This window comes from Apium graveolens, chromosome 4 (genome assembly GCF_009905375.1).
Source record: "Apium graveolens cultivar Ventura chromosome 4, ASM990537v1, whole genome shotgun sequence".
NCBI classification, from domain to species: Eukaryota; Viridiplantae; Streptophyta; class Magnoliopsida; order Apiales; family Apiaceae; genus Apium; species Apium graveolens.
In genome coordinates, this window is record NC_133650.1 from 296881957 (window position 1) to 296895228 (window position 13272).

The 13272-nt window shown below is 36.5% G+C and overlaps 2 protein-coding genes across 2 annotated transcripts; both read left to right on the top strand.

Moving 5' to 3' along the window:
• The first annotated feature begins 7097 nt into the window (after positions 1–7097).
• Positions 7098–9236, top strand: LOC141721278 (thiamine thiazole synthase 1, chloroplastic). The gene is made up of 3 exons (XM_074524110.1): positions 7098–7521; positions 8170–8730; positions 8879–9236. Exons 1-3 carry the CDS (start codon positions 7183–7185, stop codon positions 9044–9046), a joined length of 1068 nt encoding a protein of 355 aa, XP_074380211.1. The 5' UTR covers positions 7098–7182; the 3' UTR covers positions 9047–9236.
• A 266-nt stretch (positions 9237–9502) lies between these two features.
• On the top strand, positions 9503–12035 carry LOC141721277 (COBRA-like protein 10). Its single transcript, XM_074524109.1, has 2 exons — positions 9503–10240; positions 10323–12035. The coding sequence occupies exons 1-2, from the start codon at positions 9673–9675 to the stop codon at positions 11738–11740; spliced, it is 1986 nt and encodes a 661-aa protein (XP_074380210.1). The 5' UTR covers positions 9503–9672; the 3' UTR covers positions 11741–12035.
• Positions 12036–13272: the final 1237 nt, after the last annotated feature.

A 13272-nucleotide genomic window follows, 5' to 3' on the forward strand; every position in this document is an offset into this window, starting at 1 on the left:
TGTCTGCTGTACTGCTTGGTACTTGAATTTTTTTAATGGTCCGACCAGGTTTTTCGCAGACTATTGTTGTTCGATTTGGTTGTCTCTTAGAGCAAGTGCAGCGCGGGGTCACTTGCCTCCTCGGGACACGTAAAATGAATTGGCCAACACAAAATGGCACTGCAAAGCATTAGAGTGATTCATCAAAACTGGTCAAGTCCCACTACGCCGGGCCTTGGCCAGTTGATTTTTTTTATTCACTTTTACCCAAAAGTTGTTGCACATCTGCATAGTAATCCAACATCAGTATCAAAATTGATATATAGCTGTTAATAAATATTAACATTGTAATAACGTATATATAAAATGGTAACATTTTTTTCTCCTATAAATGCCAATTCCCAAACTACTACTATTTACACTCTTTACTTCTAAAAAAATTATCTTAGCAAACATGAATCTAAAAAATATCCCATCTTCAAATCAAAATTCAACTCCTCAAAATCTAAACCCTAAATTTCCATATCCATATCAAAATTCTTATTTTCCAAACCCACAAAATTTAGCCTTTAATTCACAAAATTCGAATTCTCAATAACAATTCCCACATTCTCAAAATTCTCAATTTCCATTTTTATATCCTCAAAATTCTCCATATCCGTTTCCATTTCCTCCTTTTTCGAATCCACAATTTGAAACCCATCAAATACCTATCAATATTTAAAATTTTCGGGAAACGCAAGTCCCCGCCTTTGGTCATGAAAACATTATTGATCTAAATGATGATTGCGAGGAAACCGAAGAGGTACGGGAAACTATTGGTCAGTGAAAGTGGGTTGAAGATAAACTCCTAATAAGTGCATGGTTGAATGTGTCAATCGATCCATTAGTCGGTACAGATAAAAAACCGATGCATTTTGGGACCGAATTCGTCAATATTGTGAAGAATATAATCCTGGTGTTATTAGGAGTGACGATGAAAAAAAGGTGGCAACGAATAAATGAAGGTGCTCAAAAATTTGGATTGTTTCATGATGAGGCTCTACGAAGAGTCGGGAGCGGTTCAAACTTGGACAACATAATTGAGGAAGCTAATGCACTTCATTTAAAATATTACAAGAAGAACCCTCTATCCCATACGAAATATATATTCAAAACAGTATGCAGACGCGATAGACGGGCACATCGTCAGCTACAAAATGACTTGGTTGAGCATATGTCGCAGTTCAACGAGAATCATTAAATTGTAACATTTAAATTTTATGTTTTCTTGTGTGTTGTTTTCAATTCATGTTTTTTAATAATATAATGCATTTTAATTACGGGTCATATTTTTTATTTTACTGACATTTTTAAAAAAAATTAATCACTTTAATTTTATTATTAAAAATTTTATACTAATAAATTAAAATTAAAATCAAATAATAAAAACAATTATTAGATATATAATATAATAATAATATAAGAGTGCTACACAAATATGGGAAGTGGGCTTAACATTAGATAGATTGGGGCCACTTTTTTTTTATGAGGTCATTTCGGGTGACGTGACAGGGAATGCGTAAGTGTCCCCGGGAGAGTTGACCCCGAGGGCTGTGGATAGAGGTGGACATCCGTGCGGGTCGTGCGGGCCGGGTTTTTAGCGGGCTGGGACCGAAAAATATGAACACTGAACCGGCACTGGAAGGCGAGCGAATCGGGCCGGGCTGTGTTGAGCTGACAAGCGGTAACCCGTATTCGGCTCGCAGGCGGTTCACGGCTCACAGCGTGCAGGCGGTTCACGGGCTGGCGGGTTGAACAGATACAGCCTGTGCTTTTCCTTCATGTGTTGTGTTTGTGTACTTGTGTCATGTACTCAGTCATGTGCTCATGTCACATGTGTGTCACTGTCAATTTGTCGGTGTGTGTTTAAAATATATAGCACTTGAGTTGTGTAGTTGTGTTGTGTGTTTAACCACGTCACTCTGTTGCTACACTATATCAATGTTTAAAGATGTATAAAAAATATTTTTATTATGTCACATAATTTTAATTGTATTCTAATATTCGAATTGTATTCTAATTTTAAATTCATGTATTGAAGATGTATAATAAATATTTTTTACTATATAAAATTCGAAATTAGTATATCAATATTTATTAAAATATAATTAATAAAATGTAACACTATTTTCTATTATGTCACATAATTTATTCAAAATATTATAATTGTAATCAATTAATTTTATTATTTTAAATTTTTGGTTAAAAAGAGGACGGTACCTCTTATAAATTTTATTAATTTAAAAAAATTACAAATGATGTGAGAGGACTCCTATCTAAAAAAACGGAACAAACCGCATCAAACATTAAAAAATTATAAATCAAATGATATTAAAACTTTTAAAAAAATTACATTAAATATTTGTTCTAAAGTTGTTCGCTAGTTGAGGTTTCCGATTCGGATGAAGTATCCATCGTCATCCATGGCTCGTCGTCATCGTCGGAGTCTTCTTTTCTTCCTTGTTGTCTTTTATCGGCTTGATCCCAATCTTTTTTGCAAACTAAAATCTTTACAACGTCTGGCGCAAGACTGGATCGCTTCTCATCTAACACTCTTCTGCCTGCACTAAAAGCGGGCTCGGACACAATTGTAGAAGCCGGGACAACTAAAATGTCCTTTGCAATTTTTGCTAAAACCGGAAATTGTAACTCATGATTCTTCCACCATGTAAGTATATCAAAATCATCATTTAACTCATAACTACATGAAAAAAATTCATGAACCATACTAGTGGCAGAAGAAGGTACGGTAGATGATTCGGAAATTCTACATTTTTGTTTTTTGGTTAGTATAGATGAAATGGTACTACTAAACCTACTAGAAGTATTACTACTCTTCGGTGGTATAGTACTTTGAGTTTTTGGAGCATACATATCTATAAGACGAAACAACAAATTTAAACAATTAGTTACATATAAAACATGATTATATGAAACTCCTAACACTGCATAATAATGTTCTAACATATTTTCTAAACCTTCCTTCCTAACACCGGGATCAAGAAGACATGCAATACCATAAATATACGGAAATTCGTTAAAGTATTCGATCCATTTAACTTTCATATCCTTAATAATATCACTAAAATTATCATTTTCTTCGTATTCCTTTAAAGTAGTAACAATACTAACACATTCAATGGTACAATGGTGTACATTTGGTTCATAAACATAAGAAAAAACTTTAGTAGCATGCGCAAAACAATAAAGTATGTCACGTACAGTAGATGCTAATTTTCAATCTTCCTCGGTAATAATTCCTCCTTCGTATTGGTGAATTGGATCGTCGTTATATAAGATGGTAATAATGGGTTTATATTTAATTGCTTCAACAAGTAATTTATATGTCGAACTCCATCTTGTAAGACAATCGATACCCCATTTTTTCGGCCTTAGTCCATTTTCTTTACACAATTTCTTGTACCTAGACCTATATTTACCCGTCAAACGTAGATACTTAATTACTTTCCTAATAGGTTCTAATAAATTAGTTATTTGTTGAATTCCTACTTGAGCCGTTAAGTTAACTATGTGAGCACAACATCTAATGTGTAAAAATACTCCATCTAAAACTAAAGGAATTTTGGTCCTAATATAATTAATACATTTGTTGTTATTAGCAGCATTATCTAAGGAAATTGTGAATACCTTGTTAAACAAATTAAATTCTTTAATTGTATCTAAAATTCTAGACATAATATTATAACCGGTGTGTGATTCGTCCATAACATCAAATGCAATAATTCGTTTTTGTAACATGTAATCGACACCAATCCAATGAACGGTAACACATATATAAGGCTCACTCTAACTCGAACTCCAACAATCACTAGTTAACGAAACCATACCATCAAATTCTCGAAAAAATTCAATTAATTGTGCTCTAGCGCAATGATATTGTGTTATTGTGTGCCGTTTTAGTGTGTTTCTAGGAATTTTTCTAAATGCCGGATTTATCGTAGTTTTCATCATATATTCTAAATTATCACTCTCACCGTGAGAAAATGGTAACTCGTCTAGTGTAACAAAAGTAGCAAAACTTTCTATCATTCTATCTCTACTATAGGAAAAAGGCATACCTCCACCTCCCGTTGATGTCATAAAACCACCGAGTTGTGATTGTTGTGGACCTCTTCGTGCTTCTCCGCTTTCGTGACTCGCCTTCGTAATAGAGTGAATATTCTCCAAATGTCGGCTTAGTGTTCCCGTTCTGGTCTCTCGAGCATAACTAAATGGTGGCTGTGGTCTACCATTTTGTACACAAATCAAACAATGTACTTTAAATCTATTCGGATTATCCGGCATAACTTCTTTCGAAAAATATGTCCACACGTGCGATGATTGTCTCGAACTCGTAGCACCTACAGAAATTTAAAAACGAATAAAATTAGTAAAGGAATTTACAATCATCAATTAAAAAAACGAATTTACAAAACGAATAAATAATATATTATAATACACGAATAAACAATTTATAAAAGTAGCTGAATTCAGTTGACCAAAAAATAGTTAACACAAAATCTTATACAATCAAAAACACACAAAATCAAAAACACACAAAATATATAAGCCGCCGCCTTATATATACCATCAAAAACACACCTTGAGAAGAAATAAACAGGAAAATAACATACCTTCTTCGGTATTAAACGTGGATCTGGGTCGAGGCGGGAGCATTGAAGCGGACGGGGTTGAACCTTGAGAAGAAATGCTCCCTCTTCCCTGTTCCATTTTCTGTTATAAACGTGAATTGAATTATAAGAAGTATCCCTGTTATAAACGTGAATGGTTGAGAGTTGGGTTATAAGAAGTCGGAGAAACAGAAGTTGGAGGTCGGAGAAAGAAGTTGGAGGTCAGAGAAATTGAGATTGAGAGAAACAAAAATTGAGTTCGAAGAAATTGTGAATAAAAGTGTTGTTTATATATATATATTTATAAGGAGATCAAAGTGTCGTTGGAGGTGGACTGGAGGAGTGTAACGTTAACTTGCAGGTTAACGTTGCAATTACAGACAGTCACAGAATCACAGACATCGCAGATACAGACGAGAAAGACGTTGGCGCGTGAGCACAATCGCGGGCGGGTTGTGCGGGCTCGTGCGGGCTGTGCGAGTTGCCTGGTCCGTGCGGCTCGTGCGGGCTCGTGCGGTTCCGAGTTCTGAAATTAGAATTCATATTCGATTCACCTAATTTAGCGGGTTGGGCGGGTTTGAACCGGCCCGGTTCGGTCCAAATTTTTTACGGTTTCCGTACGAATCGGTCCCGAATGTGCGGTTCAAACCCGAACATTTGGCCTTTGGCCGGCTCTAGCTGTGGATGCTCTTAGAGACGGTGGAATGCACTCTCTTGTGCCTATTTTTTTTTTAAAAAAAAAAGAACTTCTGTCCCTCTTTTTATTACAAATTGAAAGTAGTTCGTCCAGACTACAAATTGGAAATTGTCACTTTTAAATATTACTACTTTTAAATTTGTTACTCCATCCGTCTCGATCATTTCTTTACATTTTTATTTTTTGAGTACCGTTTTTTTATAGTTTACCTTTTGAGATGTCTCATCCAATTTTTTACCATTTTTTTACAGTTTAACTTTTGAAATGTCATATCCAATTTTTTTACATTTCAAAATTTACCAAAAATAGTCATTGGGTCACATCACTTTCCCTCTTTTTACACTATTTTTACTCAATTATCTCCATTTTATACATTAAAAATTAATTTTTAATGGGTTACATCATTTCGCTCACTTTTTTTCTCTTTTACACTATTTTATATATATTTTTTATCATTTGTGCCCAAACAAAGAATTGGCCGGGACGGAGGGAATATATTGTAATCTAAATTACTGGGACATTAAGATAATTGAATATATTTTTTTTGCAAATGAGATCCAATTTAGATGTCATGATAACACATCTGAAAATGTGCCAAATTAATGGATGAAATTGGGCAAACAATCGACTACAATTTGTTGATTGATGAAAATGATTATTGTTATGTCATAATAGTATGGTACAAAAGCATTTCACAAAACAATGCTGGGATTTTTGACAGAGTGCCAATTTCAGGCCTATTTTATAAGGTATGTATTATATAGTTAAAATTAGTTGATGTTAATGTTTATAAAATTAAAATATAGAAAATATAAGTTACATGAGTGAGAGTAAAATATTTAAAAACATACGTAGAGAAAAGTGAAACAACAATAGGATTTAACTTTGAATAAGAGGAGAAGCATTGCGTTTTAACACAATTCACGAGGGTGACATGAGAGCAAAGTTTTATTACGTACATCCTTTACTGCTGTGCATCAGAGTATTTTGTCTTTAATTTTTTTTTTGGTCAGTTGCATCGGTGATATCATACAAATGTTGTTAGCTTAAGAAACATTTTAAAACTGGTCATTTATCAGTTTAATTGAAATATATTTCAAGTATCATTAAAATTTATAAAAGGATTGGTTATTACTTAAAAACTGATCCTTTATCAGTTTAGTTAAATAACTGATACATTTATGTATTAAATAAGTTTATTAAAATGTTGACTAATGTTTAAGAACGGGTACTTATCAGTTTAGGAGAAAGAAAAAGTATAGTTTCATACATAAATATATAGAATTTGAAAATACTCTCAATTTCTTATTTATTTATTTACTTATTTTAAAGCATGTTAAAAGAATATTTTTAAAAATGATAATATTTTTCTTGAATAATAATACAGACAATATTTTCATTTTATAGAAATATATTTATGAGTGCACTTTAAACATGAAGCACCGAACCGAAGCTTCTATATGTTATCTCAATGAAGAAATGTAGACAATAACAAAAAGAAAATACAACCAACATCTATCTATTTATTAAAACAGCTGTAGGATAAAATGTACAAAACATAGGTAAATATTCAATGTAAAACATTATTTTTTTATAAATAATATAAAACATTTTTAAACAAAAACCATGGTATAGTATCTCCAATAAAGATCTTTCCAGAGAAAGTCCTGGGGCCCACTTCACACCACCCAATTCACAGGTGTAAGCAAACTAACGTACACACGAGCCCTTTATAAACAACCAACTCTCTCACTCTCTCGTTCACATTACACACCCCCTCGTTATCTCAGTTGACAAACACACTTCTCACATCTCAGTTCCAAACAAACAACAATGGCAGCAACAACTACCACCTTTGTGTCTGCACTCGTCTCGAATCCCAAGACAAACACATCTTGTTTTAATGGAATTCCCTTGGCTAATCCAACCGGCTTGGTTTCTAGACCAAACCAACGCAAATTCAGCGTGTCTGCATCGGCTGCGGCGTCTCCGCCGTACGATCTGAAGGCGTTCAAGTTTGAGGCGATTAAGGAATCGATTGTTTCGAGAGAGATGACGAGGAGGTATATGACTGATATGATCACTTTTGCTGATACCGATGTTGTTGTCGTCGGCGCTGGCTCTGCTGGTCTCTCTTGCGCTTATGAGCTCAGTAAAAATCCCAACGTTCAGGTATTCCCTCTCACTCTCTCTGCTCTCTCTGCTTTCTCTCTCTCTCTCTCTCTCTCTCTCTCTCTCTCTCTCTCGCCCCCCCTCCCTCCCTCCCTCTTATCAATTATGTGCTTATTTCTGCATATTTTAATCTCTGACATATATCCCGATCTGACAAACCTTATTCACAGTGATTGTTTTTTTGTTTATTTATCTTCCGTGAATATTTTATTCCTATATATTTGTGATCAGTGAAATGTTATTCCTTGTATAGGTTGGATATTATTTCTTATGTTTTTTGATCAATTATTGTTATGTTAATTGAACCGAGGATGTGTTTTTATATGCACGTATTGTATATGGACACTGAATTTTGTGTGTGTGTGTGTTTTTGAGATTAATTTTTTTATGCATAATATTGGATTCTATATATGCTTTTGTGAATCTTATATATGTGATTTTAAATTATTATAATTTTATTTATGTGTAAGCGATGTGATAACTTTATTTGACTTATCAATCAAATCGTGTTTGTGTATATATAATTTGTGACTTGTAGAGGTTTTATCGGGTTTGTAAGATAAATTTGAACATGACTATTTGCGAGTACAAGATTTGTGGATGTATTGTGGATGTATAGTGTGTAATTAAGCATGATGTTCTGTGTAGGTGGCTATTATTGAGCAATCTGTCAGCCCTGGGGGAGGTGCTTGGCTGGGGGGACAGCTCTTCTCATCGATGGTTGTCCGCAAGCCTGCTCATCATTTTCTCGATGAGCTTGAGATCGAGTACGATGAGAAGGACACCTATGTGGTGATCAAGCATGCTGCTTTGTTCACTTCAACTATCATGAGCAAGCTTTTGGCCAGGCCGAATGTTAAGCTCTTCAATGCTGTTGCAGCTGAGGATTTGATTGTCAAGGAAGGAAGAGTTGCTGGTGTGGTGACTAACTGGGCCCTTGTTTCGATGAACCATGACACCCAGTCATGCATGGATCCCAATGTGATGGAGGCTAAAGTGGTGGTCAGCTCTTGTGGACATGATGGACCTTTTGGAGCCACCGGAGTGAAGAGGCTGAAGAGTATTGGGATGATCAGCAGTGTGCCAGGGATGAAAGCTCTTGACATGAACACAGCTGAGGATGCAATTGTTGGGTTGACCAGGGAGATTGTCCCCGGAATGATCGTTACTGGAATGGAGGTTGCGGAAATTGACGGTGCCCCAAGAATGGTAAATCTCTTATTTTCAATTATAAGTTATTTGTTTCCATATCTGTAGATGTCTTGATGTATGAGCGTGGCTTGATTAGTTCCCCAATCTCACATTGTGGCATATGTCTGTTTAGTAACTAGTTTTTATGTATTGGTTTACAATGCAGGGACCAACATTTGGAGCGATGATGATATCTGGGCAGAAGGCAGCCCACTTGGCACTGAAGGCACTTGGACAACCCAACGTCCTGGATGGCTCTTCCGTTGGCGGTAGCATCCACCCCGAGCTGGTCCTCGCTGCAGCCAGTGATGCTGCTGAGATTGTTGATGCCTGAAGGAAGACTATCTGACCTCAACAATAAGACTGTAGTTTTATGTCATGAGTAGCGCTTGATGTCAAAGGGCTGAAGATAAATAAATTTTAGTGGCTGTAATACTATGGCTGTATGAATGTCCTTTTTTCTGTCATGTTTGAACTTGAATGTGGAACATGCAACCTGTTTTAAATGTTTTCATTCTGCATCATCTTTTCTATCTCCAAAGCAATTAGTCACTGTGCTTAATATGTTATAGTTGCATTAAAAATTAAAAAAGAAATGTTGGAAAGTTGACACCAAATGGTTATGTACAGTTAAATTACAAATTGATACCCATCTAAATTAGTTAAGCAGGCAAAAATATATCCATGTCCTAAAATTTAGGTAAAACTAGAGGAAGAGGGTGGTGCTGAACAGGTCAACTAATATTCATGGTTTTCTATAAGTCATTTCCTATAGCCACCACATATATGTGCTTTTCTAGTTCTAGTTCCAATCTCTGCATTTTTTCACGATCACCTCCGCCGGTGATTTGTCATTCGGCTTTGGTGGTCGGTGATTCGTTCATCGTCCCTTCCCGGTTCTCCTGATCTGCGCTGATATTGACAAAGACATAAACCTTTGGTTGATGATAGGTTTTTAGTATGAAAGCCTCAAAGGTGATCTGCATTGCCATTTTCTTGTTTTGGCAAACCATTCAACCCTTGAATGCTCAAGATTATGGAAACCCGGAGAATGCAGCACCTCTAAAACCGAGTAAAGAACAAGAGGCGTGCAATGGTATCTATGCATCATATACATTAGAACAGAGGGAGAGGGAACTACCGTTTGTGAAGAATGTCTCAGCTCAAGGCTGGGCATTTAAGTCTTCTGCAGTGGTGTTGAATGCGGGTGCAACGGAGCTCAAAGCTTGGCAACTATTTATTGGTTTTCAGCATGATGAGCTTCTGGTTTCTGTGGATGGGGCTGTTGTTGTTGATGGTGATAGTTTTCCTATTCGTGTTGGTAAAAATGGGACGCACCTAGCTGGATTTCCACAGGCTGATTTGAAGACCGCAATGGATACAGCCAACGACATGAGCCAGATGTCTGCCAAGATCAAGTTAAAGGGGACCCAATTTGGTGGCCAGAAAAATGCCAAGCCAATGCCCAAGACGCTCAAAATTGTCAATGATGGTTTTAAATGTCCTGCAGCAAAGATGATGAAGGGTGGTAAGTATTTTTCGAACATAATCACAAGGTATCAGTTCTTGGTTTACAAAAATTATTGCAACATTTGTGTTTGATTCTGCAGGTTCCACAATGGCCGTCTGTTGTGTGAAGGATCCGAAGTTCAAAACCAAAGCCTTGAAAACCAAGTTCTTCCCTCGACAGAAAGGTGATCTTACCTTTACCTACGACGTGCTCCAAGCATACAAGGGTAATTATCTTGCTCAAGTCACCATTGAAAACCATCATCCACTTGGCCGCCTTGACCGTTGGAATTTGACCTGGGAATGGATGAGGGATGAATTTATATACAACATGAGAGGAGCCTTTACTCATGAAAAGGATCCTTCAGAATGCCTCTACGGTCCCCAAGGAAGGTATTATCAAGACATGGATTTTAGCCAAGTCTTGAACTGTCAAAGAAAGCCCACCATTTCGGATATGCCTCCGACATTGAAAGATGACGACAAGGTTGGCAAGTTGCCTTACTGCTGCAGAAATGGCAGCATATTGCCTGCTATAATGAGCGCAAATGAGTCCAAATCAATCTTCCAGGTGAACGTTTACAAGCTTCCACCTGACATGAATAGAACAGCCATTAATCCTCCTCAAAACTGGAAGATTTCAGGCCTTGTGAACTCTAATTATAAATGTGGGCAACCAATACGTGTTGATCCATCTGAATTCCCCGATCCTAGTGGCATTGATTCGGTATCCTCGGCTGTAGCAAGTTGGCAAGTAACATGTAACATAACCCGTCCGAAACCAAACCAAGCCAAATGCTGTGTTTCCTACTCAGCTTACTATGCTCGGTCTGTTATTCCCTGCAATACTTGTGCTTGTGGCTGCGAAGACACTGACAAATGCAACCCCAACGCCAAAGCGATGCTGCTTCCCCCAGAAGCTCTTCTCGTGCCATTCGTTAACAGATCAGCAAAAGCAGCCGCGTGGGCAAAAATGAGAAAGTCTCCAATTCCTCATCCAAGACCTTGCGGTGACAACTGTGGAGTTAGCGTCAACTGGCACATTACAGGCAACACGAAAACAGGATGGAGTGCGCGAATCACGCTATTCAACTGGGGAAACTTGCCTTATCAAGATTGGTTCGCAGCAATTCAAATGAAGAAGGCATATGTCGGGTACCAAAATGTATACTCATTTAACGGAACAAAGCTGCCTAATCTAAACAATACAATCTTCATGAAAGGATTGCCGGGGTTAAATTACTTGGTTGCTGAAGTAAACGGGACTCATCCATATTCTCCAAGAGTACCAGGTAAACAGCAATCAGTTATATCATTTTCGAAAGCTCATACTCCCCATATAGATATAGAAGGCGGAGATGGTTTCCCAACAAAATTCATATTCAATGGTGAAGAATGTGCTCTGCCTACGCGCTTACCAGGAAACGGAGCCCATCATTCTCGTGCTGCAGGTGTTCTTCCTGTTTTACTTGTCACTCTATTGACTACTCTGCTCATCACTGATCGGTGGTTCCATTGATCAGTTGCTAAATGAAGCTTTTATTTTTTAAAAGTGTAAAATGATACTACTGTACTTGCTGGAAAGAGCAAGATCAGGGTATAGATGAGATATTTACTCTCTTGCTGTGGAGGCAATGCACGTAGGGCATTGCGACGATATGAAGAGAAATTCGATTGGAAACAAAGGGAAGATCATGATAGTAAATACAATTATACATTATGATTCTTGTAAAATTGCAGATGATGTTGAGATTACAAAATTTTGCACTTGGACCAACATGATTGGAATTACTAGCTCAACTTCTTGCCTATTATTCATGCATTTAAACATGCTGTAAACCATTTTTACAAATCATGAAATTATGTATTCTTAGTACAGAGAGAACTGAAAAATCTTCTTAGAATGCGAGGAGCCAATAATGACAGGATTATAGTAACAAGATTAAGTTGCCAATAGTACAAGAAATCATCTTTTTGATTTACATAAAATGGACGAATGATTTTCTAGTTTTTCCCCATTTAATTGTTATACACTATACAGTATCTAAGGCTTAGAAAGAATGTCATCTGCATACAGGTGGATTATTTTATGTTAATAAAATGATATTTTCACCACTATGCTTTTCTATTGGAAGGAATTCCAAGAAAATTGTATGCCGGAGTTGTGTGCAAATCTCCAAGAAGAAGAAGAAGAAGAGTGTGCTCTACGTGTGTCATGATTCTGAGCCGAAATTTGTACTTTAATGTCATTGTATCATTGCTCCATAACCTGCAATAACGAAGTCTACCTTCTTTAAATATTTTAGCGTTTGATCAGTAGAGATTATTGGTACCCTACTGGTCAGACCGAATAGAGTTACAGGAAACTGAGTACTATGTGTTAGATACATTGAAGAGAAAGCATAATCTTAGATTTCAGTCTGGTACATATTTAACAACTTTACATTCGTGATGCCTCAGTCGTAGTATATAAAGTTCAAATCTAAGGATCTATGGTTGTGTTTACAATATCCATTACCAAATAGTGAAGCCGTAGTTATATAATGTAAATGCAATGGATATGAATCCCAGTTTCAAGACATGTTGTACTGGTTCTGCAGACTGCAATCGCGCTAATTAATGGTTTTCAAGGTCTGAATATTAAACGTCCTCTCCTAGCAAAATTTCTGATACAATGACCATCTCACACAAAACCATAAGATGTCCCCGGAAGCCAATAAGTAGATCACGTATCATTAACACTCAAATTATGAGCCCCTCCACAGATAATATGAAAGGTAATAAGTTATTGATTACCAATTTAACCCACATTACAAGCTAGGAATATTCTTGACACTGTAAAGCAAAGTATAGTTCCTGAAACAAGTCATTCCGAAAATTAATTTTAATTTTCTAATGTATAAATTGATACAGTAAAGGTGATCATATGCTTTGTAGTGGAGCCAAGAAATTCCAATGGCAAGAATAAGAAAAGGGGTGAAAAAACTTGACTGACACATTTTCTGAAGTTCCATGCAACACTTCCTTATAAATACCATTCAAGTTTGCTCT